This window comes from Anomaloglossus baeobatrachus, chromosome 5 (assembly GCF_048569485.1).
Source record: "Anomaloglossus baeobatrachus isolate aAnoBae1 chromosome 5, aAnoBae1.hap1, whole genome shotgun sequence".
Taxonomy (NCBI): Eukaryota; Metazoa; Chordata; class Amphibia; order Anura; family Aromobatidae; genus Anomaloglossus; species Anomaloglossus baeobatrachus.
Genome location: NC_134357.1, coordinates 351,568,507 through 351,595,973, shown reverse-complemented (window position 1 = coordinate 351,595,973; position 27,467 = coordinate 351,568,507). Strand labels below are relative to the sequence as shown.

Sequence of the window (27,467 nt, the reverse complement as noted above, 5' to 3'; positions counted from 1 at the left end):
GGTGAGGATACACTAGGCGAGGGTGGAGATGGTTGTGCAGCGACATAGTGGACTGAGGGATACTGTAGGTTGTAGGCTTGTCAGAACAGGTGGGTCTTCAGGTTCCTTTTGAAGCTTTCCACGGTAGGCAAGAGTCTTATGTTGGGGCAGAGAGTTCCAGAGTATGAGTGAGGTGCGAAAGAAATCTTGTATGTGATTGTGGAAAGAGGGCAGGAGAGGAGATCTTGTGAGGATCAGAGGTTCCATATAGGTATATTCTGGAAGACTAGGTCATAAATGTATGGAAGGGACAGATTGCGGATGGGTTTGTATGTCATGGTTAGTGTTTTGAAATGGAGTCTTTGGGCAATGGGAAGCCAGTGAAGAGATGGGCAGAGAGTAGAGGCCAGGGAATGGGGGGGTGGATTAGTCGGGCAGCAAAATTTAGGATAGATTGTAGGTTCCCTTTAGCATTTATCAATTGTATGTATGAATTAAGGAATATTCTCTTCTCAATCCTTTTTGGTATATCCAAAGGATTTCCCATGAATTCATATTGAAATTCCAACCTTTTGTACTCCCACTTATTGAAAGAACGCAAAGAAGCTCTGGAGCGTATCTCTTCATTAAAGTCTATGTGGTTACAAAAAGTGCTGAAGACTGCTTTTGTTTTGTTGTTTTCCCCATGATTCAAATAGACTTCAGTAGGCTGATGTTTTAGCCTGATACATTGTTCAACATATTTTCCAAAGCTGTCAGGTCCATTTCTTAATGATTTTGACCTCCTGAATTCAAATCTGACGATGAACGTTTTTAGTTCGCTCTTGTTTCTAAGATATCAAATAATTTTCCTTTTACTGCTACATATATTTAATGCATAAAAGTTTCAGTACTGGAAACATTATTATTTTTCAAATATAAAGATGCAGTATTTTTAGGCCAATTTTTGGATATTTATTTAGACAAATCTTTACAACTATTCAAATAAGTAAAATATGTCTAATCACTATAGCAAGTTACAGTTACAGAAATTGGACTAGAGAATTTGGTCCTCATTCAGTGACAACTCTCTTGTGCTCCTGCATCGGATTATCTCTTACAAGTGTCCAACTGTAATCTGCAAGCTTTGATGGATTCCATTTTCCTTGATATCTTTTCTCCATAACCATAATATCTCACCCTGCTCCGCAGTTTGGTGGAAAAAAAAAAGTCTGGAAGCAAATGTAAGAAATTAATCTTTAAGGACATGCTACAGCCAAATCCTTGTGTGTTGAGATTTTCCATTGATTCTTCATAGTTATCTGTTCTTGAATTTGCCAAAGTATTAGACTCCTTAGCAGTTGTTTCATGTTCTCATAGGTTTCATTCATGTGGCTCGCATAACCAGCTGGAATTAAAGGTAGTGCATTGCCATCAGGGAGCAAGAAGACTTTGAGGCTTGTTTTGGACGAATCAATAAAGAGCTTCCATTCCCTGGAATATGACTTATCTTCAGAGCTTCCATTATACTGTTGATGTTGTTGCATACCACAAGATCGTCCTCCATGAAGAAGTGTTGGACAAGATCTTTATCACGGTCTGGAAACAAAGAAATCCGAACATCGCCCACTAGGTTCCAGGCTACAGCAGGGGAATCTCCTAAAAGTTCATCTTTACCTTTGGGCAGATCCAAATCTTTAACAAGATCGTTCAGTTCACTTTGTGATATGTGTGGTTCAGTTGAGGTTACTGACAGTCGGGTCGTGAGAACAAGATGCTTCACGACTCCAAACGCCCTGTTCTTCCTCACTTGACTGGACTGAAAATGTTTCTGGTGCTTTTGGAAGCTGCCTTCTTCTGTATGCGCTACATGGCATATTGCAGATGGAAGGGTTAGACACTGTGAAGTACACTCCTTCCTTGAAACCCCTTTCGTAATGGGGGCACCTTGCACAAATAGTACTTGGTAATGTGATCAGTTGGCTTTCTCCAGATTATTGAAATCGTAAAAGGCATAGATAGCCTCCTCCCATGCAACTAATGTGATGCACATCTATTGTAGCCTATGTGTGATGCCCAACTCTTGTCCTGATCTCCTATTCTGCAGTCAAAATACAGGTTATGGGCTTTCCTGATCACGATAGTCAAGTTTTGCCCTTGTGATGCAAAAGTGTCTTCTCCGCATATGTAGCAAAAACGATATGCATTGTTAATGCAAGAAGGAGGCATATCTGAAAAAACCTGTAGAAACATCTCAATATATCCTAAGAAACTAAGCTAAGAAATTCTAAAACTGCATACCTGAGATAGAAAGCATTTATAAAAGTAGGTGATGCAACTGTAATTAGGATTTCCTCATCTGAGCTAAGTTGGCGTTTTTTGATTGGTGACCCTAAGATGATGGAATACTGGAGGCTCAATAGACTAAAAAGATGATGTAATAGACTAGCTACTGACAATGCAATAATGAGGATGAAATAATAAAGATGTAATTTTTCTATAAGCCTGCATGAAAGTTGTCATAAGTAATTATAACCTCCTCTAAATCTTGAAAATTAGAGCCAATTAGCAAATTTAAGCATTTGTCTGCGTTTACAAAATCCAGGCCATTCTCTGGTTCTAATGACTACTTTGTCATCTTTTCCAGTTCTTATCTCCACTGTAAGTGGGCAACTCTAGAAGATCTTGAAAAAGATCCGAGAATCCAGCAGAAAATAAAGAGGTTCCGAAACAAGCAAGCACAGATGAAGCATATTTTCACTGAGGTTAGTACAGTGTCTGGTACAAATACAGTGGAACCTTGGATTACGAGTAACTTGGTTTGAGAGCGTTTTGCAAGACCAGCAAAGCTTTTTAAAACTGTGTAACTTGGTTTAAGAGCAATGCTTTGCAATAAGAGCAAATACTCACCGTGCACACGTCTGGTTCTGTCCTTTCACCACGCTCTAACCCGCTCTGGAGGTTACTTTCTGTACATATCTACTGTATACAGTATACCTTTGTACAATACAGTATATACTATATAGCATATCTGTCAATTTGCATTTGTGGATACAGTGTTGTACTTTCTTTCTGCTATCCAGTTCAGTACATTGCTTGTACTGTACCTCACACACCAACAATTCTATTGTAAGCTAACATAGTTTAATTTGCTTTATTTTTTTTACTGTACTGCACAGTATTTTGTATTAGTGTACTGTAATTTTATATGAATACAGTACATAATGTATTACTGTAATAACTTTATATAAATACAGTAAATATTTTTGGGTTGTGGAACGAATTGTTTGTGTTTCAATTATTTCCTATGGGAAAATTCGCTTTGATATAAGAGTAACTTGGTTTAGGAGCACACTCCCGGAACCAATTATGCTCGTCATCCAAGGTTCCATTGTAATGCTATATTTGTATTTTTTTTTTTTCTTGTCTGTCTTGTATGAGCTGTACATATTGTCCAATTCTTCCAAGGACTGTCTTTCTTTGACTTGACCACCTTCACATCCAGAATCTTTGTATCCGTCTAAGGCTATGTTCACACAGGACTTTTTTCATAAGTTTTTGCTGCTTTTTTTTTTAGCTGCAGATTTGCCTTGGTTTTATGCAAATCCATGCTAATAAAAAGCTGCTTTTTACAGTCCCAGCAAAGTTTGAGATTTCTGAAATCTCATGCGCACACACACAAACACAATGCAGATTTTTTTCCTGTTTTGTCAGATACCTGCGTTTTTGCTGCAGATTTCAAATAACGAGCATGTCAGTTCTTTGCAGCGTTTTTGCAACATTTTTTTCATTGATACAACCCATTTCTTTGTCGCTCCATTGGGAGACCCAGACAATTGGGGTGTATAGCTTCTGCCTCCGGAGGCCACACAAAGTATTACACTTAAAAGTGTAAACCCCTCCCCTCTGCCTATACACCCCCCCGTGCATCACGGGCTCCTCAGTTTTTATGCTTTGTGTTGAAGGAGGCACACATGCACGCAAGCTCCACAATTTAGTCAGCAGCAGCTGCTGACTATATCGGATGGAAGAAAAGAGGGCCCATAACAGGGCCCCCGGCATGCTCCCTTCTCACCCCACTCTGGTCGGCGGTGCTGTTAAGGTTGAGGTACCCATTGCGGGTACAAAGGCTGGAGCCACATGCTGTTTTCCTTCCCCATCCCTTAGGGGCTCTGGGTGAAGTGGGATCCTAACCAGTCACCATGCATGGGACCGTGCTCCCTCCGCAGCCCCTGGGGGAATCTGCTGGACAGGAGACCGGGTATCGTCAGGGACAGGCCCTGCTCCTCTGAGGTACTCTGTGTCCCCTTGGGGACGGCGCATAGAGCGCCTGTGTAACGGACGCTGCAGCACCAGCCGGGTGTTTTGCGTCGCCGGGACTACCGCGCCGACCGCGCTTGTTTACCGGCCGCGCTAATAAATTTAGTCCCCGGCTTTTGCGGCCTAGTACCGCAAACTCCCGCCCCCGGGCCTGCCAGTCAGGGGTGAGGGCGGGACGCTCGACTGCATGTCAGCGGTGAGGGCTGGAGCATACTGAGGTATCCTCCTCCCCCCTCACTGAGCACTGCGGGGCACCAGATTCCCGCACTTTCTGAGGCACGCCCACGGCTCCCTCCTCCTCTCAGAACGCTGGCAGCCATTCCTATCAGCACTTCTGACGCTGGAGAACTTCAGAGGGGAGACAACAACGAGCTCCACAGCTCTGGGAGGCCCAGGCAGGGAATCTGGTGGTCACACAACCGCTGAGGGCGGTCGGTAAGCCGCACCTGTTACTAGATGCTGGCCCCCCTGGGTGCCGAAGTGTATATTTATATGCTTATATTGTATACATTTACTCTGTACGGTCGCACTATTTGCTTTTGGCTATATACCCTCACTGATTGCTCTAAGAGGAGACAACAGCATGTCATCCGCAAAAAGCAAGGGTGCCAAGGCACAGGCTTATTTTGCAACCTGTACCTCATGTGCGGCTATGCTACCTGCAGGTTCCACCTACCCTCATTGTGTGCAATGCTCGGCCCCTGTGACACTCACTCAGCCGGAGCCTCAGCCACTGGTGGGACCCTCGGCCCCGGTGGAACCACCTGCTGCCACTGTCCAGGTGACAGGGACAGAGTTTGCAGTATTCGCTGACAAACTTTCTGAGTCTATGGATAGATGGTCTGCTAAGATACTAGAAGCTTTGCAGTCCAGACCGGTAACACAGGCCCCGGGCACTGTTGAATCATTGCCCCCAGGCCCCCCTCGGTCGGAGCAGCAAAGTGCTCCTGGGGTGACTCCTAGGTCCCACGGTGAGGACTCCGACACGGACCGCAGTCCCAGACCGGCTAAGCGGGCTCGCTGGGAGCTTCCCTCGACTTCATCGCACTGCTCAGGGTCTCAGCATGAGGACTCTCTGGAGGATGAAGCGGAGGTGGCAGATCAGGGCTCTGATCCTGACACCGCTCTCAACCTTGATACACCTGAAGGGGACGCCATAGTAAACGACCTTATAGCGTCCATCAATCAGGTGTTAGAACTTTCTCCTCCAACTCCTCCGATTGAGGAGTCAGCTTCTCAGCAGGAGAAATTCCAATTTAGGTTTCCCAAACGTACACGGAGTGCGTTTCTTGATCACTCCAACTTCAGAGATACAGTCCAGAAACACCGGGCTTTTCCGGATAAGCGCTTTACTAAGCGCCTTAATGACACACGTTATCCCTTCCCCCCTGACGTAGTCAAGGGTTGGGCTCAGTGTCCCAAGGTGGATCCTCCAGTCTCCAGACTGGCGGCTAGATCCATAGTTGCAGTGGCAGATGGTTCATCACTCAAGGATGCCACTGACAGGCAGATAGAGCTCCTGATGAAATCCATCTATGAAGCTATAGGCGCGTCTTTTGCTCCGGCATTCGCAGCCGTATGGGCACTCCAATCTCCTCGTCCAACAGGCCACAGAAGGGTCAGAGGAACTCTGATTCATGGCGGTCTAAGTCACATCCTAAAAAGACCGCCGGAGGAACCGCTCCCAAAGCGGCCTCCTCATGACTTTCGGCCTCCCCAAACCGCATCCTCGGTCGGTGGCAGGCTCTCCCGCTTTTGCGACGCCTGGTTGCCACATGTCCAAGACCGATGGGTGAGAGACATTCTGTCTCACGGTTACAGGATAGAGTTCAGCTCTCGTCCTCCGACTCGTTTCTTCAGAACATCTCCGCCCCCCGAGCGAGCCGATGCTCTTCTTCAGGCGGTGAGCACTCTGAAGGCAGAAGGAGTGGTGATCCCTGTTCCCCTTCAGCAATGGGGTCACGGTTTTTACTCCAACTTGTTTGTGGTGCCAAAAAAGGACGGATCTTTCCGTCCCGTTCTGGACCTCAAACTGCTCAACAGACACGTGAAAACCAGGCGGTTCCGGATGGAATCTCTCCGCTCCGTCATCGCCTCGATGTCCCAAGGAGACTTCCTAGCATCAATCGACATCAGGGATGCTTATCTCCACGTGCCGATTGCACCAGAGCATCAGCGCTTCCTGCGTTTCACCATCGGGGACGAACACCTTCAGTTCGTGGCACTGCCTTTCGGCCTGGCGACAGCCCCACGGGTCTTCACCAAGGTCATGGCAACAGTGCTAGCAGTCCTACACTCTCAGGGACACTCGGTGATCCCTTACTTAGACGATCTTCTTGTCAAGGCCCCCTCTCGGGTGGCATGCCAACACAGCCTGAACATTGCTCTGGAGACTCTCGAGAGATTCGGGTGGATCATCAATTTCCCAAAGTCAAAATTGACACCGACCCAATCGCTGACATATCTCGGCATGGAGTTTCATACTCTCTCAGCGATAGTGAAACTTCCGCTGGACAAACAGCGTTCACTACAGACAGGGGTGCAATCTCTCCTTCGAGCCCAGTCGCACCCCTTGAGGCGCCTCATGCACTTCCTAGGGAAGATGGTGGCAGCAATGGAGGCAGTTCCATTTGCGCAGTTTCATCTGCGTCCACTTCAATGGGACATTCTCCGCAAATGGGACAGGAAGTCGACGTCCCTCGACAGGAACGTCTCCCTTTCTCGGGCAGCCAAGGCCTCCCTTCAGTGGTGGCTTCTTCCCACTTCTTTGTCGAAGGGGAAATCCTTCCTGCCCCCATCCTGGGCTGTGGTCACGACGGACGCGAGTCTGTCAGGGTGGGGAGCGGTCTTCCTCCACCACAGGGCTCAGGGTACCTGGACTCAGCCAGAGTCCTCCCTTCAGATCAATGTTCTGGAGATAAGGGCAGTGTATCTAGCCCTAAAGGCGTTCCAGCCGTGGCTGGAAGGCAGGCCGATCCGAATTCAGTCAGACAACGCCACGGCGGTGGCATACATCAACCACCAAGGCGGCACACGCAGTCGGCAAGCCTTCCAGGAAGTTCGGCGGATTCTGCTGTGGGTGGAAGCCACAGCCTCCACCATCTCCGCAGTTCACATCCCGGGCGTAGAAAACTGGGAAGCAGACTTTCTCAGTCGCCAGGGCATGGACGCAGTGGAATGGTCTCTTCACCCGGACGTGTTTCAAGAGATCTGTTGCCGCTGGGGGAAGCCGGACGTCGACCTAATGGCGTCCCGGCACAACAACAAGGTACCGGCATTCATGGCACGGTCTCAAGATCACAGAGCTCTGGCGGCAGACGCATTAGTTCAGGATTGGTCGCAGTTTCGACTGCCTTATGTATTTCCTCCTCTGGCACTGCTGCCCAGAGTGTTACGCAAGATCAGGTCCGACTGCCGCCGCGCCATCCTCATCGCCCCAGACTGGCCGAGGAGGTCGTGGTACCCGGATCTGTGGCATCTCACGGTGGGCCAACCGTGGGCACTACCAGACCGACCAGACTTGCTGTCTCAAGGGCCATTTTTCCATCTGAATTCTGCGGCCCTCAACCTGACTGTGTGGCCATTGAGTCCTGGATCCTAGCGTCTTCAGGGTTATCTCAAGAGGTCATTGCCACTATGAGACAGGCCAGGAAACCAACGTCCGCCAAGATCTACCACAGGACGTGGAGGATCTTCTTATCTTGGTGCTCTGATCAGGGTTTTACTCCCTGGCCATTTGCCTTGCCCACTTTTCTGTCCTTCCTTCAATCCGGAATGGAAAAGGGTTTGTCTCTCGGCTCTCTTAAGGGACAAGTCTCGGCGCTCTCTGTGTTTTTTCAAAAGCGTCTAGCCAGGCTTCCACAGGTACGCACGTTCCTGCAGGGGGTTTGTCACATAGTCCCTCCTTACAAGCGTCCGCTAGAACCCTGGGATCTGAACAGGGTGCTAGCGGCTCTTCAGAAACCACCTTTCGAGCCAATGAGGGATATTTCTCTTTCACGCCTTTCGCAGAAGGTGGTCTTCCTAGTGGCAGTCACATCACTTCGGAGAGTGTCTGAGCTAGCTGCACTGTCATGCAAAGCCCCGTTCCTGGTGTTTCACCAGGACAAGGTGATTCTGCGTCCGGTTCCGGAATTTCTCCCTAAGGTGGTATCCCCTTTTCATCTCAATCAGGATATCTCCTTACCTTCCTTTTGCCCTCATCCAGTTCACCAATGTGAAAAGGATTTGCACTTGTTAGATCTTGTGAGAGCACTCAGACTCTACATTTCTCGTACGGCGCCCCTGCGCCGCTCGGATGCGCTCTTTGTCCTTGTCGCTGGCCAGTGTAAAGGGTCGCAGGCTTCCAAGTCAACCTTGGCTCGGTGGATCAAGGAACCAATTCTTGAAGCCTACCGTTCTTCTGGGCTTCCGGTTCCTTCAGGGCTGAAAGCCCATTCTACCAGAGCCGTGGGTGCGTCCTGGGCATTGCGGCACCAGGCTACGGCTCAGCAGGTGTGTCAGGCGGCTACCTGGTCGAGTCTGCACACTTTCACGAAACACTATCAAGTGCATACCTACGCTTTGGCAGATGCCAGCCTAGGTAGGCGAGTCCTTCAGGCGGCGGTTGCCCACCTGTAGGAAGGGGCCGTTTTACGGCTCTTTTACCGAGGTATTCTTTTACCCACCCAGGGACTGCTTTTGGTCGTCCCAATTGTCTGGGTCTCCCAATGGAGCGACAAAGAAGGGAATTTTGTTTACTTACCGTAAATTTCTTTTCTTCTAGCTCCTATTGGGAGACCCAGCACCCGCCCCTGTTCCCTTCGGGCTGGTTGTTCTTTTGTGTACACATGTTGTTCATGTTGAATTGTTCTTGGTTCATGGTTTTCAGTTCTCCGAACATCCTTCGGATTGAATTTACCTTAGACCAATTTATAAGTTTCCTCCTTCCTGCTTTTGCACCAAAACTGAGGAGCCCGTGAGGCACGGGAGGGTGTATAGGCAGAGGGGAGGGGTTACACTTTTTAAAGTGTAATACTTTGTGTGGCCTCCGGAGGCAGAAGCTATACACCCCAATTGTCTGGGTCTCCCAATAGGAGCTAGAAGAAAAGGAATTTACGGTAAGTAAACAAAATTCCCTTCTTTGTAGGAAAAACGCCACAAAAAAAGTTACCAAAAATGCAGGTAACTCAAAGGAGATTTCCTGCAACCAAGATCAGGTTTTGGTGAGGAAAAAAACTTACCAAAAAAGCCCCGTTGAAACTTAGCCTTACAGATTACAATCCATGTTTACACTGTCTTTATGTTAATACCATTGACTTGGTCTGTCAGTTTCTGTCTAACCTTAGGGCTCTTTTATATGGATTGACGATTGGCAGATAAAGCGCTCTTTCTAGATCATTACTTCTTTGAACCCTTTAAGGACCGGCCTTTTTTTTTGTTTTGTTTTTTCTTTTTTGATCTTATGGGTTTTTTTTCTCCCCTTATTCTAAGAGCCATAACGTTTCTTTTCCCATCGACACAGCCGTATGAGGACTTGTTTTTTTTTTTTTCTGGGATGAATTGTACGTTTGAATGACACCATCCATTTTATAATATAATGTAATCGGTTGTGAAAAAAAAATCAGAAAAATAGAAAAGAAATCTGCAATAGTTTTTTGAGTTTTATAGTTAAAGCATTCATTTTATGGTAAAAATGAGGTTGCAATGTGATTTTCCAGGTGAGTACGATTACACAGATACCAAACATGCATGGCTTTTGTTGCACTTAATCTCTTCGCGACCTATGACGTACCCATACGTCATGATTGGGAAGGGATTCCCGACCTATAACGTAGGAGTACGTTATGGCAATCACGTGGCACAGGTGCTTGTGCACATGCGATCGCCACTGTGAGCTCGTCTTATGACAGCTGAGCTTCAACCATCATATCCAGGGATGATCTCCGGGCCACCCCTGCCTGTTTGACCCCTTCACGACCTTTGACGGATCTAGCCGTCATGGTGCCCTGGTACTTAAAGACCCATGACGGATAGATCTGTCATGGCGAAATCGCGGCCCCGTTGCCACGGTAACCGCGATCGGTTTTCAAAACTAGATTCGGGAAGGAGAAGACTTGTACCTGACCTCAGGAGGGGTGGTGTCTCCTTCCCGGACCTACGGAGGCTGTGATTGACTGAGCGGTGTTCGTCAGCCAATCACAGCCAGTGTAATGTTTCAGCCATTGAAAATGGCTAAAGCATTCAAATCCAGCTTTGGTCCGTGTAGCTGTAGCACTGGCCATTGGCTGGAGCTCGGTGAGCTTTACTGCACCCGCCCCCAGCTCTGATTGGAGAGATCGGCCTTGTGACCAATCTCTCCAAGCACCGTGCATCTGGGACCGGGTGAGCTGTAGATCGCTCTTCTCAGATTCTCCCTCCGTGAAATCTGAGGAGAGCGATCCCTGCGGGTGCCCATCTGTGAGTCATAGCCCCCGATCTACCGCTGTCCTCCTCCATCTACTTCGCCCCTGCTCTCCCGCTGCGCCCCCTGCATGTGACGCAGCTACTCTCCCGCTGCGCCCTTGCATCTGACGCCGCTGCTCAGCAGAAAGAGAGCAGCGGCGTCAGATGCAGGGGGGCATCTGACGCCGCTGCACTCCTCCCACTGTGCCCCTCCCCGCATCTGACGCCACTGTGCCCCCCCCGCATCTGACGCCGCTGCTCTCCTCCCACTGCGCACCCCCCTGCATCTGATGCCACTGCTTTCTTTCTGCTGCCTCCTTGTATCCGCCGCTGCATCTGCCGTTCCACTCTCCCCATCAGCCACTGCACTCTCCCCATCAGCCACTGCACTCTCCCCATCAGCCACTGCACTCTCCCCATCAGCCACTGCACTCTCCCCATCAGCCACTGCACTCTCCCCATCAGCCACTGCACTCTCCCCATCAGCCACTGCACTCTCCCCATCAGCCACTGCACTCTCCCCATCAGCCACTGCACTCTCCCCATCAGCCACTGCACTCTCCCCATCAGCCACTGCACTCTCCCCATCAGCCACTGCACTCTCCCCATCAGCCACTGCACTCTCCCCATCAGCCACTGCACTCTCCCCATCAGCCACTGCACTCTCCCCATCAGCCACTGCACTCTCCCCATCAGCCACTGCACTCTCCCCATCAGCCACTGCACTCTCCCCATCAGCCACTGCACTCTCCCCATCAGCCACTGCACTCTCCCCATCAGCCACTGCACTCTCCCCATCAGCCACTGCACTCTCCCCATCAGCCACTGCACTCTCCCCATCAGCCACTGCACTCTCCCCATCAGCCACCGCACTCTCCCCATCAGCCTCTGCCCCCTCCCTGATCTGCTGCCTGCTCTCTCCCATCCCCTTAATCCTCTGCCCCCTCTCCCACCTCTCCCCCGCCCGGATTTGCGGCAATCCTGCTACCTAGATCCATTCTGTAAGGTAGCTATCCCCAATTTCACCTCCCACTCCCCTTCCACCCTCCCCCCATCCTCCGACGCTTTTGCATCCGTAGCGCCCTCACCCATCCTCCGCCGCTCCTCCATCCGCCGCGCCCTCACCCATCCTCCGCTGCTCCTGCATCCATTGCGCCCTCTTCCATCCTCCATCCATCTTTTTTTCCATCCCACCTAGTCCCCCCCCCCTTTTGCAGCCTATCCGTGCGTTCGTACTGATTTTTTTCCTGTAAACTAAGAAAAAAATACAAATAAACTTAGTTTAGGGCCAGTAAAATTATACTGTAGTAATCGTCAACTACAGTATTTTTTTCTGAATATTGTAAGGATCAGCCCAGTGCCACACATGAGAGCGATGCACAAGTCTCACACCGCATCATCCGGCATGGTCGCTCTCTTCCAGACAGGAGTGTGCGGCTGTGCCGCGTGATGCGATGTGAGATTTGTGCATTGCTCTCACGTGTGGCACTTGCCTTAGGCCCCTTTCACATTGCGTTTTTCTCTACGTCCACAGGTCCCGTCGGGGCATCCGTCCGGACCGCCCCTCCCCCACTCTGCAAAGCGTGCTCCGGACGCATGCGCCCAACAGGGCCATTCACTTTTATGGGTCACTGCGTTAGCGTGTGCTCTGTTTTGTGCCATTTTTTGCACATATACGTTTCTGCAGACGGACACCCGAACGTAGAGGAGTACGTTCGGGTGTCCGTCTGCAGAAACGTATATGTGCACATAAAAGTGAATGGCCCTGTCGGGCGCATGCGTCCAGAGCACGCACATTAGGGGATCTCCAAACGCAACATGGTGCGGCTAACGATTCCAGCTAATTTTCCATTTAAAAAGTCAAATGACGCTCCTTCCCTCTGGAGCTCTGCCATGCGCCCAAACAGTGGTTTTCTGCCACATATGAGGTATCAGCGTACTCAGAACAAATTGCCCAACAAATTTTGCGGTCCATTTTATTCCTGTTACCCCTGTAAAAATTAAAAAATTGAGCCTAAAATAACATTTTTGTGGAAAAAAAGTACTTTTTTGTTTTTATGCCTCAATGCATGAAGCACGTGAGGGTTCAAAGTGCTCATTACCCATCTAGATTTATGCCATGGGGGGGTCTAGTTTCCGAAATGAGGTCACTTGTGGGGGAGCTCCATTGTTTAGGCACCTCAGGGGATCTCCAAACGCAATATGGCGTACGCTAATAATTCCAACCAATTTTGCTGTGAAATGGCGCTCCTTCTCTTCTGAGCCCTGTTGTGTGCCCAAACAATTATTTTCCACCACATATGAGGTATCTGTGTACTCAGGAGAAATTGCACAATTCATTTTATGGTGCATTTTTTCCTGATACCCTTGTGGAAAAAAAAGCTACTTGTTTGAAATAACAATTTCATGGTAAAACAAATATATATATATATATTTTCATGGCTGAACATTCTAAACTTTTGTGAAGCATCCAGGGGTTCAAAGTGTTCAGTAAACATCTAGATAAATTCTATGAGGGGTCTAGTTTCCAAAATGGGGTCACTTGTGGGGGAGCTCCATTATTTAGGCACCTCAGGGGGTCTCCAAACACAACATGGCATCCGCTAACTATTCCAGACAATTTTGCGTTTGAAAAGTCAAATGACGCTCCTTGCCTTCCGAGCCCTGCTGTGCGCCCAAACATTTGATTTCCACCACATATGAGGTATCTGTGTACTCAGGAGAAAATGCACAATGCATTTTATGTTGCAATTTTTCCTGATACCCTTGTGAAAAAAAAGCTACCTGGTTGAAGTAACAATTTTGTGGTAATTTTCTTTTTTTTTTCTTTTTCACGGCTCAAAGTTATTAACTTTTGTGAAGCCCCCAGAGGTTAAAAGTGCTCAATAAACATGTAGATAAATTCCATGAGGGGTCTAGTTTCCAAAATGGGGTCACTTGTGGGGGAGCTCCATTGTTTAGGCACCTCAGGGGGTCTCCAAACGCAACATCGCATCTGCTAATTATTCCAGACAATTTTGCATTTGAAAAGTCAAATGACGCTCCTTGCCTTCCGAGCCCTGCTGTGCGCCCAAACAATTGATTTCTTTTTCGCTCTATTGGGAGACCCAGACAATTGGGTGTATAGGCTATGCCTCCGGAGGCCGCACAAAGTACTACACTTAAAAGTGTTAGGCCCCTCCCCTTCTGCCTATACACCCCCCGTGCTCCCACGGGCTGCTCAGTTTTTTTGCTTTGTGCGAAGGAGGTCAGACACGCACAGCACAGCTCCACAGATTGGTCAGCAGCAGCTGCTGACTATGTCGGATGGAAGAAAAGTGGGCCCATATAGGGCCCCCAGCATGCTCCCTTCTCACCCCACTCTTGTCGGCGGTGTTGTTAAGGTTGAGGTATCCATTGCGGGTACGGAGGCTGGAGCCCACATGCTGCTTTCCTTCCCCATCCCCCTCTGGGCTCTGGGTGAAGTGGCATCTTACCGGTCTCCAGGCACTGAGACCGTGCTCCATCCACAACTCCTGTGGAGCCTGATGGATAGGAGCCGAGTATCGTTCAGGGACATGGCCCTGCATCTTGGAGGTACTCTGTATCCCTGTGGGGACCGCGCACGGCATCACCTCAGCTTTGCTGGGTGTGCTAGTGCACCGGGGACCGCGGCGCTGACCGGGTCTATATGTGCCATTACACACTCAGCGTCGCTGAGTGTGTTTATATGTAAGGGCTACCGCACTAACCGCCGCTGCCATGGGACACTGCGGCGCGGCTGGGACTTGTAGTTCGCCGGGGACTTTCACGCCGGCCGCGCTTTTACGGCGGCCGCGTTTATTACTAGAGTCCCCGGCTTCCTTGCGGCCTAGTTTACTTTTCTCCCGCCCTCAGCCCTGACAGGCAGGGGGAAGGGCGGGACGCTGCACGGAGCGAGCAGCTCTGAGGGCTGGAGTATGATTTACATACTCCACCCCCCTCACTGTGCACGGTGTGAGCACCAGTTCGCGCTCTTTCTCGGCCACGCCCACAGCTCCCTCATCTCGTCAGGACGCCGCAGCCATTCCTGTCAGCTCCACCGACGCTGCAGAAGAGGGACAAGTCCTGGGAGACACAGACACGGTCTCTGGTGGCCTCACAACCGCTTTAGGCGGCTGGTAAGCAGCACCTGTTGGTGCTAGCCCCATGGTGCTGTAGTGTATTGGTACATTATTTGTGTATCATATATACTTTACACTGTATGAGCACAGTGCATTCTGGCTATATACCCTTTTGTGTAACTCAAGGAAAACTATAGCATGGCGCCCACAAAAGGCAGGGGTGCCAAAACACAGGCTTCTTATGCTGCCTGCGCCGCTTGTAAGACCCCACTACCGGCAGGTTCCACTGACCCTCATTGTGTGCAGTGTTCGACTCCTGTGCCACTTCTTCAGCCGGAGCCTATGCTAAGAGGGGCCCAGGGGGAGACACCTGTTGACACTGTCCAGGTGACGGGGACTGAGTTTGCTAAACTCTCTGAGACTATGGCTAAGATACTAGAAGCCTTGCAGTCCAGGCCGGTATCTCAGCAACGGGACCCTGTTGAATCGTTGTTCCCGGGCCCCCCTCAGTTGGACCAACAATGTCCTCCCGGGGTATCTCCTACATCCCAGTCTGAGGGTTCTGACTTAGACCCCAGCCCCAGATTGACTAAGCGGGCTCGCTTAGAATTTCCCTCGACATCATATTGTTTAGGGTCTCAGCGGGGGGAATCTTTGGTTGATGATGCGGAGACAGCTGATCAGGATTCTGATCCTGAGAGCGCTCTCAATCTTAATACTCCAGACAGGGACGCCATAGTAAACGATCTTATTGCGTCCATCCATCAGTTGCTGGATATTTCTCCCTCAGCCCCTCCGGCGGAGGAGTCAGCTTCTCAGCAGGAGAAATTTCGTTTCAGGTTTCCCAAGCGGACACAGAGTATGTTTCTAGACCACTCTGATTTCAGAGAGGCAATCCAGAATCACCATGCTGGTCCAGATAAGCGTTTTTTCTAAGCGCCTTAAGGATACACGTTATCCTTTCCCCCCGGACGTGGTTAAAGGTTGGACTCAATGTCCCAAAGTGGATCCTCCAATCTCCAGACTGGCGGTTAGATCCATACTTGCAGTGGAAGATGGGGCCTCGCTCAAAGATGCCACTGACAGGCAGATGGAGCTCTGGTTGAAATCCATCTATGAAGCTATCGGAGCTTCTTTTGCCCCAGCATTCGCAGCCGTATGGGCGCTGCAAGCTATCTCAGCAGGTCAAGCGCAAATTGAAGCAGCCTCTTGCACGGCCGCGCCACAAGTGGTATCCATTACCACCCAGACCTCGGCAATTGCGTCTTACGCTATTAATGCTGTCCTGGACTCTGTGAGCCGTACGGCGGTGGCGACCGCCAATTCGGTGGTACTCCGCAGGGCCTTGTGGCTACGGGAATGGAAGGCAGATTCTGCTTCCAAAAAGCGCTTAACCAGTTTGCCAATTTCTGGCGACAGGCTGTTTGGCGAGCGTCTGGATGAAATCATCAAACAATCCAAGGGAAAGGATACATCCTTACCCCAGCCCAAACAGAACATTCCCCAACAGAGGAGAGGGCAGGCGAGGTTTCGGTCCTTTCGGGGCGCGGGCAGGTCCCAATTCTCCTCGTCCAAAAGGTCTCAGAAAGAACAAAGGAACTCTGATGCATGGCGGTCTAAGTCACGTCCTAAAAAGAACATTGGAGGCACCGCTAACAAGGCGGCTTCCTCATGACTTTCGACCTCCTCTAGTAGCATCCTCGGTCGGTGGCAGGCTCTCCCGCTTTTGCGACGCCTGGCTGCCACAAATAAAAGACCGCTGGGTGAGAGACATTCTGTCTCACGGTTACAAGATAGAGTTCATCTCTCGTCCCCCGACTCGATTCTTCAGGTCTTCTCCGCCTCCCGAGAGAGCCGAGGCTCTTCTGCAGGCGCTGGGCACTCTGAAGGCAGAAGGAGTGGTGGTCCCTGTTCCTCTTCATCAACAGGGCCACGGTTTTTACTCCAACTTGTTTGTGGTCCCAAAGAAGGACGGGTCTTTCCGTCCTGTCCTAGACCTGAAACTTCTCAACAAACACGTAAAGACCAGACGGTTCCGGATGGAATCCCTTCGCTCCGTCATCGCCTCAATGTCCCAAGGAGATTTCCTTGCATCGATCGATATCAAAGATGCTTATCTCCACGTTCCGATTGCCCCAGAGCACCAGCGCTTCTTGCGCTTCGCCATAGGAAACGAACACCTGCAGTTCGTGGCACTGCCATTCGGCCTGGCAACAGCCCCACAGGTTTTCACCAAGGTTATGGCTACTGTAGTAGCGGTCCTCCATTCTCAGGGTCACTCGGTGATCCCGTACTTGGACGATCTGTTGATCAAGGCACCCTCTCAAGAGGCATGCCAACACAGCCTCGACGCTACCCTGGAGACTCTCCAGAGTTTCGGGTGGATCATCAATTTTCCAAAGTCAAATCTGACACCGGCCCAATCGCTTACATACCTTGGCATGGAGTTTCATACCCTCTCAGCGATAGTGAAGCTTCCGCTGATCAAGCAGCGGTCACTACAGACAGGGGTACAATCTCTCCTTCAAGGCCAGTCACACCCCTTGAGGCGCGTCATGCACTTCCTGGGGAAGATGGTGGCAGCAATGGAAGCAGTCCCTTTCTTCGGCGCTCCATTGGGAGACCCAGACGATTGGGTGTATAGCACTGCCTCCGGAGGCCACACAAAGCAATTACACTAAAAAGTGTAAGGCCCCTCCCCTTCTGGCTATACACCCCCAGTGGGATCACTGGCTCACCAGTTTTCTGCTTTGTGCGAAGGAGGTCAGACATCCACGCATAGCTCCACTGTTTAGTCAGCAGTAGCTGCTGACTATGTCGGATGGAAGAAAAGAGGGCCCATATGGGGCCCCCAGCATGCTCCCTTCTTACCCCACTTGTGGTTTGTAAGGTTGAGGTACCCATTGCGGGTACGGAGGCTGGAGCCCACATGCTGTTTTCCTTCCCCATCCCCCTGAGGGGCTCTGAGGAAGTGGGATCTTACCGGCCTCCAAGCCCTGAGGCCGGGCTCCGTCCACAGACCCATTGAACCTGCTGGATGAGGAGCCGGGGGTACCGTTCAGGGACAAGGCCCTGCAACTTTCAGGTACTCTGTGTCCCCGTACAGACAGGCACGCACACGCCAGACTTGCTGGGTGTGTTAGTGCGCCGGGGACAGTAGCGCTCCACGCTGGGGTTTGAGTCACAGCAGCTTAGCTGTGTGGATTCATGTGCTGGGAACTACCGCGCCGGCCACTCTCGGAGCGGCGGCGCGGCTGGGACTTGTAGTGCGCCGGGGACTTAGCGCCGACCGCGCTTTTACGGCGGCGGCGCTTATAAATTTAGTCCCCGGCTTTTGCGGCCTAGCTCCGCTTCGTTCCCGCCCCCTCCCTGTCAATCAGGGAATGGGACAGACGCTGTGCAATCGTCAGCGCCGAGGGCTGGAGCCTTATTTACATGCTCCAGCCCTCTCACTAGGCACAGTGGGACGCAGGTTTCCCGCTTTTGGTCTGAGCACGCCCAGGGCCCGCCCCCCCCTCCACAGGACGCCGGCAGCCATTCCTGCATGCAGTCTGGCTGGAGGACGGACACAGGCTCTGGGAGACCCAGACTAGGGATTTCTGGCGACCACACACCCGCGTTGGCGGGCGGTAAGCAGCACATTAGTGCTGGCCCCACTAGTGCCACAGTGTGTATTGGTGTACTTTTTCCTGTACCAGATATATATATATATATATATACTGCACTGTACGGTCGCTTCTTGGCTGTATACCCCTATATTGCTCTGAGGAGACAGCAACATGTCATCCACAAAACGCAAGGGTGCCAAGGCACGGGCTGTATACACTGCTTGTACAGCATGTGGGGCTAATCTACCAGCAGGCTCCAACGACTCTCATTGTGTGCAATGTTCAGTCCCAGTGGCACTTCGTCAGCCAGAGCATATGGTGGTGGTAGCCCAGGCTGAGACGCCTGTGAACCCTGCCCCGGTGACGGGGACAGAATTTGCAGTCTTTGCTGATAAAATGTCTGTGACTATGACAAAAATCCTGGAGACCTTGCAGTCCAGGCCAGTTGCTCAGACCATGGACACTGCTGTGGCTATGTTCCCAGGTCCCCCTCAGTTGGAACTAATCCGTACTTCAAGGGGGTCCCAGGCATCACAGGCTGAGGGCTCTGACTCTGATGACAGTCCCAGGCCGCCTAAGCGAGCTCGCTGGGAGAGACCCTCCACGTCGTCACGCGGGTCAGGGTCTCAGCGAGAAGGGTCTCTATATGATGAGACAGAGGTGGGTGATCAGGAGTCTGGTCCTGACACCGCACTCAATTTGGATACGCCAGATGGTGACGCCATGGTAAATGACCTTATAGCGGCCATCAATAGGCTGTTGGATATTTCTCCACCAGCCCCTTCAGCAGAGGAGGCAGCTGCCCAGCAGGAGAAATTCCATTTCCTGTATCCCAAGCGAAAATTGAGTACTTTTCTGGACCACTCTGACTTCAGGGAATCAATCCAGAAACACCATGCTTATCCGGACAAGCGTTTTTCCAAACGTATGAAAGATACACGTTATCCCTTTCCCCCTGACGTGGTCAAACGCTGGACCCAGTGTCCAAAAGTGGACCCTCCAATATCCAGGCTTGCAGCTAGATCCTTAGTTGCAGTGGAGGATGGGGCTTCACTTAAAGATGCCAATGACAGACAGATGGACCTTTGGTTGAAATCTGTCTATGAAGCTATTGGCGCGTCGTTTGCTCCAGCATTCGCGGCCGTGTGGGCGATCCAAGCTATTTCAGCTGGTCTGGCACAGGTGGACTCTTTCTTAAGTCCAGCAGTGCCGCAAGTGGCGTCCTTAACTACGCAAATGACTGCGTTTGCGACCTACGCTATCAATGCGGTACTAGACTCTACGAGCCGTACCTCAATGGCATCCGCCAACTCTGTAGTTTTGCGCAGAGCCTTGTGGTTAAAAGAATGGAAAGCAGATTCTGCTTCTAAAAAATGTTTAACCAGCTTGCCATTATCTGGAGACAGACTGTTTGGTGAGCAATTGGCGGAAATCATTAAACAGTCCAAAGGTAAGGACTCTTCCTTACCCCAGCCCAGATCAAGCAAACCTCAACAGAGGAAGTGGCAGTCAAAGTTTCGGTCCTTTCGAGGCTCGGGCAAGTCCCAATTCTCCTCGTCCAAGGGGACTCAGAAAGAACAAAGGAGCTCTGATTCCTGGCGGACTCACTCACGCCCCAAGAAAGCAACCGGAGGTACCGCTTCCAAGGCGGCTGCCTCATGACTTTCGGCCGCCTCCCTCCGCATCCTCGGTCGGTGGCAGGCTCTCCCGCTTTTGCGACATTTGGCTGCCACAGGTCAAAGACCGGTGGGTAACAGACATTTTGTCTCACGGGTACAGGATAGAGTTCAGTTCTCGTCCTCCGTCTCGGTTCTTCAGAACTTCCCCACATCCCGACCGAGCAGATGCCCTTCTGCAGGCGGTGCATTCTCTAAGAGCAGAAGGAGTGGTGGTCCCTGTTCCTCTTCGGGAACAAGGACAAGGTTTTTACTCCAATCTCTTTGTGGTGCCAAAAAAGGACGGCTCATTCCGTCCTGTTCTGGACCTAAAACTGCTCAACAAGCATGTGAACGCCAGGCGGTTCCGGATGGAATCCCTCCGCTCAGTCATTGCCTCAATGTTTCAAGGAGATTTCCTAGCATCAATAGACATCAAAGATGCTTATCTCCACGTGCCGATTGCTACAGAGCACCAACGCTTTCTACGCTTCGTGATAGGAGACGACCATCTTCAGTTCGTAGCTCTGCCATTTGGTCTGGCGACAGCCCCACGGGTGTTCACCAAGGTCATGGCGGCAGTGGTAGCAGTCTTGCACTCTCAGGGACACTCTGTGATCCCTTACTTGGACGATCTACTTGTCAAGGCACCCTCTCAGGAGGCATGCCAACTCAGCCTGAACGTTGCACTGGAGACTCTCCAGACGTTCGGGTGGATCATCAACTTCTCAAAGTCAAATCTGTTACCGACCCAATCACTGACGTATCTTGGCATGGAGTTTCATACTCTCTCAGCGATAGTGAAACTTCCGCTGGACAAGCAGCGGTCACTACAGACTGGGGTGCAGGCTCTCCTTCAAAGTCAGTCGCACTCCTTAAGACGCCTCATGCACTTCCTCGGGAAGATGGTGGCGGCAATGGAGGCGGTTCCGTTTGCGCAGTTTCATCTGCGCCCACTTCAATGGGACATTCTCCGCCAATGGGACGGGAAGTCAACATCCCTGGACAGGAAAGTCTCCCTTTCCCAGACGGCCAAGGACTCTCTGCAGTGGTGGCTTCTTCCCACCTCATTATCACAGGGAAGATCCTTCCTACCACCATCCTGGGCGGTGGTCACGACAGACGCGAGTCTGTCAGGGTGGGGAGCAGTTTTTCTCCACCACAGGGCTCAGGGTACGTGGACCCAGCAGGAGTCCACCCTTCAGATCAATGTTCTGGAAATCAGAGCAGTGTATCTTGCCCTACTAGCCTTCCAGCAGTGGCTGGAAGGAAGGCAGATCCGAATTCAGTCGGACAACTCCACAGCGGTGGCATACATCAACCACCAAGGGGGGACACGCAGTCGGCAAGCCTTCCAGGAAGTCCGGCGGATTCTGATGTGGGTGGATGCCACGGCCTCCACCATATCCGCAGTTCACATCCCCGGCGTAGAAAACTGGGAAGCAGACTTCCTCAGTCGCCAGGGCATGGACGCAGGGGAATGGTCCCTTCACCCGGACGTGTTTCAGGAAATCTGTCGCCGCTGGGGAAGGCCGGACGTCGACTTAATGGCGTCCCGGCACAACAACAAGGTCCCAACCTTCATGGCACGGTCTCGCGATCACAGAGCTCTGGCGGCAGACGCCTTAGTGCAAGATTGGTCGCAGTTCCGGCTCCCTTATGTGTTTCCACCTCTGGCACTCTTGCCCAGGGTGCTACGCAAGATCAGATCCGACTGCAGCCGCGTCATACTCGTCGCCCCAGACTGGCCAAGGAGGGCGTGGTATCCGGATCTGTGGCATCTCACGGTCGGCCAATTGTGGGCACTACCAGACCGACCAGACTTGCTGTCCCAAGGGCCGTTTTTCCATCGGAATTCTGCGGCCCTGAACCTGACTGTGTGGCCATTGAGTCCTGGATCCTAGCGTCTTCAGGATTATCCCAAGGGGTCGTTGCCACCATGAGACAGGCTAGGAAGCCCACGTCCGCTAAGATCTACCACAGAACGTGGAGGATATTCTTATCCTGGTGCTCTGCTCAGGGAGTGTCTCCCTGGCCATTTGCATTGCCTACATTTCTTTCTTTCCTGCAATCTGGGTTAGAAAAAGGTTTGTCGCTCGGCTCCCTTAAAGGGCAAGTCTCGGCGCTATCCGTCTTTTTTCAGAAGCGTCTAGCACGACTTTCTAAGGTACGCACGTTCCTGCAGGGGGTTTGTCATATCGTACCCCCGTACAAGCGGCCGTTAGATCCATGGGATCTGAACAGGGTATTGGTTGCCCTCCAGAAGCCGCCCTTCGAGCCTCTGAGGGAGGTTTCACTTTCTAGACTATCACAGAAAGTGGCTTTTCTGGTAGCGATCACATCTCTTCGGAGAGTGTCTGAGCTAGCAGCGCTGTCATCCAAGGCTCCCTTCCTGGTCTTCCACCAGGACAAGGTAGTGCTGCGCCCCATTCAGGAGTTTCTCCCGAAGGTGGTATCCTCTTTTCATCTTAATCAGGATATCTCTTTGCCTTCTTTTTGTCCTCATGCAGTTCATCGCTATGAGAAGGATTTACATTTGTTAGATCTGGTGAGAGCACTCAGAATCTACATTTCCCGCACGGCGCCCCTGCGCCGTTCGGATGCACTCTTTGTCCTTGTCGCTGGTAAGCGCAAAGGGTCGCAGGCTTCCAAGGCCACCCTGGCTCGATGGATCAAAGAACCAATTCTTGAAGCCTACCGTTCTGCTGGGCTTCCGGTTCCATCAGGGCTGAAGGCCCATTCTACCAGAGCCGTGGGTGCGTCCTGGGCATTACGACACCAGGCTACGGCTCAACAGGTGTGCCAGGCAGCTACCTGGTCGAGTCTGCACACTTTCACCAAACATTATCAGGTGCATACCTATGCTTCGGCGGACGCCAGCCTAGGTAGAAGAGTCCTGCAGGCGGCAGTTGCCTCCCCGTAGGGGAGGGCTGTCTTTGCAGCTCTAACATGAGGTATTTCTTTACCCACCCAGGGACAGCTTTTGGACGTCCCAATCGTCTGGGTCTCCCAATGGAGCGCCGAAGAAGAAGGGAATTTTGTTACTTACCGTAAATTCCTTTTCTTCTAGCTCCTATTGGGAGACCCAGCACCCGCCCTGTTGTCCTTCGGGATTTTTGGTTGTTTTTCGGGTACACATGTTGTTCATGTTGAATGGTTTTCAGTTCTCCGACGTTACTTCGGAGTGAATTTGTTTAATCAGTTATTGGCTTTCCTCCTTCTTGCTTTTGCACTAAAACTGGTGAGCCAGTGATCCCACTGGGGGTGTATAGCCAGAAGGGGAGGGGCCTTACACTTTTTAGTGTAATTGCTTTGTGTGGCCTCCGGAGGCAGTGCTATACACCCAATCGTCTGGGTCTCCCAATAGGAGCTAGAAGAAAAGGAATTTACGGTAAGTAACAAAATTCCCTTCTTCGCGCAGTTTCACCTGCGTCCTCTTCAATGGGACATCCTACGCAAATGGGACAGGAAGCCGACGTCCCTCGACAGGACCGTCTCCCTCTCTCAGGCGACCAAAGCTTCCCTTCGGTGGTGGCTTCTTCCCACTTCATTATCGAAGGGGAAATCCTTCCTACCCCCATCCTGGGAAGTAGTCAAGACGGACGCAAGTCTGTCAGGGTGGGGAGCGGTTTTTCTCCACCACAGGACTCAGGGTACGTGGTCCCGGCAAGAGTCCTCGCTTCAGATCAATGTTCTGGAAATTCGGGCAGTGTATCTTGCCCTGAAAGCGTTCCAGCAGTGGCTGGAAGGCAAGCAGATCCGAATTCAGTCGGACAATTCCACAGCGGTGGCATACATCAACCACCAAGGCGGCACACGCAGTCGACAAGCCTTCCAGTAAGTCCGGCGGATTTTGATGTGGGTGGAAGCCACGGCCTCCACCATATCCGCAGTTCACATCCCAGGCGTGGAAAACTGGGAAGCAGATTATCTCAGTCGCCAGGGCATGGACGCAGGGGAATGGTCCCTTCACCCGGACGTGTTTTAGGAGATCTGTTGCCGCTGGGGGGTGCCGGACGTCGACCTCATGGCGTCCCGGCACAACAACAAGGTACCAACGTTCATGGCACGGTCTCAAGATCCCAGAGCTCTGGCGGCAGACGCCTTAGTTCAGGATTGGTCGCAGTTTCAACTCCCTTATGTGTTTCCTCCGCTGGCACTGTTGCCCAGAGTGTTACGCAAGATCAGGGCCGACTGCCGCCGCGCCATCCTCGTCGCTCCAGACTGGCCGAGGAGGTCGTGGTACCCGGATCTGTGGCATCTCACGGTCGGCCAACCGTGGGCACTACCAGACCGACCAGACTTGCTGTCTCAAGGGCCGTTTTTCCATCTGAATTCTGCGGCCCTCAACCTGACTGTGTGGCCATTGAGTCCTGGATCCTAGCGTCTTCAGGGTTATCTCAAGAAGTCATTGCCACTATGAGACAGGCTAGGAAACCAACGTCCGCCAAGATTTATCACAGGACGTGGAAAATTTTCCTGTCGTGGTGCTCTGCTCAGGGTTTTTCTCCCTGGCCATTTGCATTACCTACTTTTCTGTCCTTCCTTCAATCTGGACTGGAAAAGGGTTTGTCGCTCGGTTCCCTTAAGGGACAAGTTTCAGCGCTCTGTGTTTTTCCAGAAGCGCCTAGCTAGACTTCCACAGGTACGCACGTTCCTGCAGGGAGTTTGTCACATCGTTCCACCTTACAAGCGGCCGTTAGAACCCTGGGATCTAAACAGGGTGCTGATGGTTCTTCAGAAACCACCATTCGAGCCAATGAGAGATATCTCCCTCTCACGACTTTCGCAGAAAGTGGTTTTTCTAGTAGCAGTCACTTCTCTTCGGAGAGTGTCTGAGCTAGCAGCGTTGTCGTGCAAAGCCCCTTTTCTGGTTTTTCACCAGGACAAGGTGGTTCTACGTCCGGTTCCGGAATTTCTCCCTAAGGTGGTATCCCCCTTTCATCTCAATCAGGATATTTCCTTACCCTCTTTTTATCCTCATCCAGTTCACCAATGTGAAAAGGATTTGCACTTGTTAGATCTGGTGAGAGCACTCAGACTCTACATTTCTCGTACGGCGCCCCTGCGCCGCTCGGATGCACTCTTTGTCCTTGTCGCTGGCCAGCGTAAAGGGTCACAGGCTTCCAAATCAACCCTGGCTCGGTGGATCAAGGAGCCAATTATCGAAGCTTACCGTTCGGCTGGGCTTCCGGTTCCCTCAGGGCTGAAGGCCCATTCTACCAGAGCCGTGGGAGCGTCCTGGGCTTTGAGGCACCAGGCTGCGGCTCAACAGGTGTGTCAGGCGGCTACCTGGTCGAGCCTGCACACTTTCACGAAGCACTATCAGGTGCATACCTATGCTGCGGCGGATGCCAGCCTAGGTAGACGAGTCCTTCAGGCGGCGGTTGCCCACCTGTAGGAAAGGGCCGTTTTACGGCTCTCTTACGAGGTATTATTTTACCCACCCAGGGACTGCTTTTGGACGTCCCAATTGTCTGGGTCTCCCAATAGAGCGAAAAAGAAGAAGGGAATTTTGTTTACTTACCGTAAATTCCTTTTCTTCTAGCTCTAATTGGGAGACCCAGCACCCGCCCCTGTTTTTTTTTTGTGTACACATGTTGTTCATGTTGAATGGTTTCAGTTCTCCGAGTTTCCTTCGGATTGAAGTTACTTTAAACCAGTTTATAATTATTTTTCCTCCTTTTTGCTTTTGCACCAAAACTGAGCAGCCCGTGGGAGCACGGGGGGTGTATAGGCAGAAGGGGAGGGGCCTAACACTTTTAAGTGTAGTACTTTGTGCGGCCTCCGGAGGCATAGCCTATACACCCAATTGTCTGGGTCTCCCAATTAGAGCTAGAAGAAAAGGAATTTACGGTAAGTAAACAAAATTCCCTTCTTCCCCCACATATGAGATATCGGTGTACTCAGGAGAAATTGCACAATTAATTCTATGGTGCATTTTTCCTGATACCCTTGTATCATTATATTGAATGGATCTGTCGGGGGTTTCACCTGAATCATGTATTTCAGAGATGTAGATGGAAAGCCTAATGTAAGTGCCCACCATAGAGCACAGGATTAATGTGAACTGATCCAAAATGCTCTGTACCCTTGCAATCAATTGCATTCCCCTCAACCCACAAAAAACCTTCTCCGCTCATGTCCATCATCTTGTAATAGAAATATAGGGGCGTCCAACCTTACTGGTAGCACGAAGGCTTTGAAGAAGCAATATGGCTCCCCCCCCTTCCATCGAAAAAGAAATCCAGCAAAATCTGCACTCCCAAATCCAAATGCCCCCTTCTTTTCTGAGCACCTACCACAGTGAGTCTAAACCACAGTTACCATTCACATGTTTGGCATTTATGTATTGGAGAAGACTGCTTATTTACGTGGTGTGTGTCTCCAGAAGCACGAGCTGGGCACAATGTACCGGCACTACAATTTACTTGGCATTACAAGGGCTTAGTTGCAATTTTTTAACTCTACCACATTCATTGCTTTTGACACAAAGGGTTTTTTCCAGAGACAAAATTGTCACTATACCCATAGATGAATCGCCAGAGGGGTGTAATTTCAAAAATGTGGTCACTTCAGGGGATTTCTGCTCTTCTGCCACTTAGATGCTCTGAAAGTGGAGTCTGCAAACTATTCTAGGAAAAATCCCCCCCCCGACCTGCCATGTGGGAAAACAGTGGTTTTCCACCACAAATGGGGTATCCTAGTAGTCCTATAGAACAAATTGCACAACACATTGTACTGTCAATTTTTTTCCCTAATTAGCCTCTTGCAAATGAAAATCTCCTTGTTAAAGTATCATTTTTTTGTAGAAAAAATGTTTTCTTTTTTTTTTCTTTTCACAGCTCAGCATTCTAAAATTCTGTAAAGCATCTAGTGGTTCAAAGTGCTGACCACACATTTAGGTAAATTCCCTGAGAGATCTAGTTTTCAAATTGGGGTATCTTGTGGGGGTTTCCACTGTTTTAGGCACATCAGGGGCTCTGTAAGCGCAACATGGCATCTGCTAAAAATTCCAGCCAATTTTTAGTTCCGAAAGTCAAACTTAGCTCCTTTCCTTCGGAGCCCTGCCATGCGCCCACATAGTCGTTTTCCACCACATATGGGGTATCAACATAGAAATTGCACAACAAATTGTATGGTGCAATTTGTCCTGTTAATCTTACGAAAATAAAAAAAAATTGGGCCAAAACAACATTTTTCGGTCTCTTCATTGGGAGACACAGAACCCTGGCATAGTCTGTTGTCATCTGGAGGCTGAAACAGATATTGCATAGTACTAAAAATAATCTTCTCCCAGCAGACTATATCTTGCCTGCCAGCATCTGGCCATCTCAGGTTTTTTTTTCTGTGTCAGTTGGAGGAGGGTCTGATTTCAGACCCGCCTGACACTTGTTTGTTAAACTTTTTTCTTTTTTCCT

General features: G+C 50.7%; 1 protein-coding gene across 3 annotated transcripts in view; it reads left to right on the top strand.

Moving 5' to 3' along the window:
- Positions 1-27,467, top strand: part of CHD6 (chromodomain helicase DNA binding protein 6) — a 338,823-nt gene that overhangs the window by 155,933 nt on the left and 155,423 nt on the right. For all 3 annotated transcript variants that reach the window (XM_075349913.1, XM_075349914.1, XM_075349912.1), the window contains exon 8: positions 2,606-2,723. In XM_075349913.1, coding sequence (XP_075206028.1) covers positions 2,606-2,723 — 118 coding nt within the window. The remainder of the gene's footprint in view (positions 1-2,605; positions 2,724-27,467) is intronic.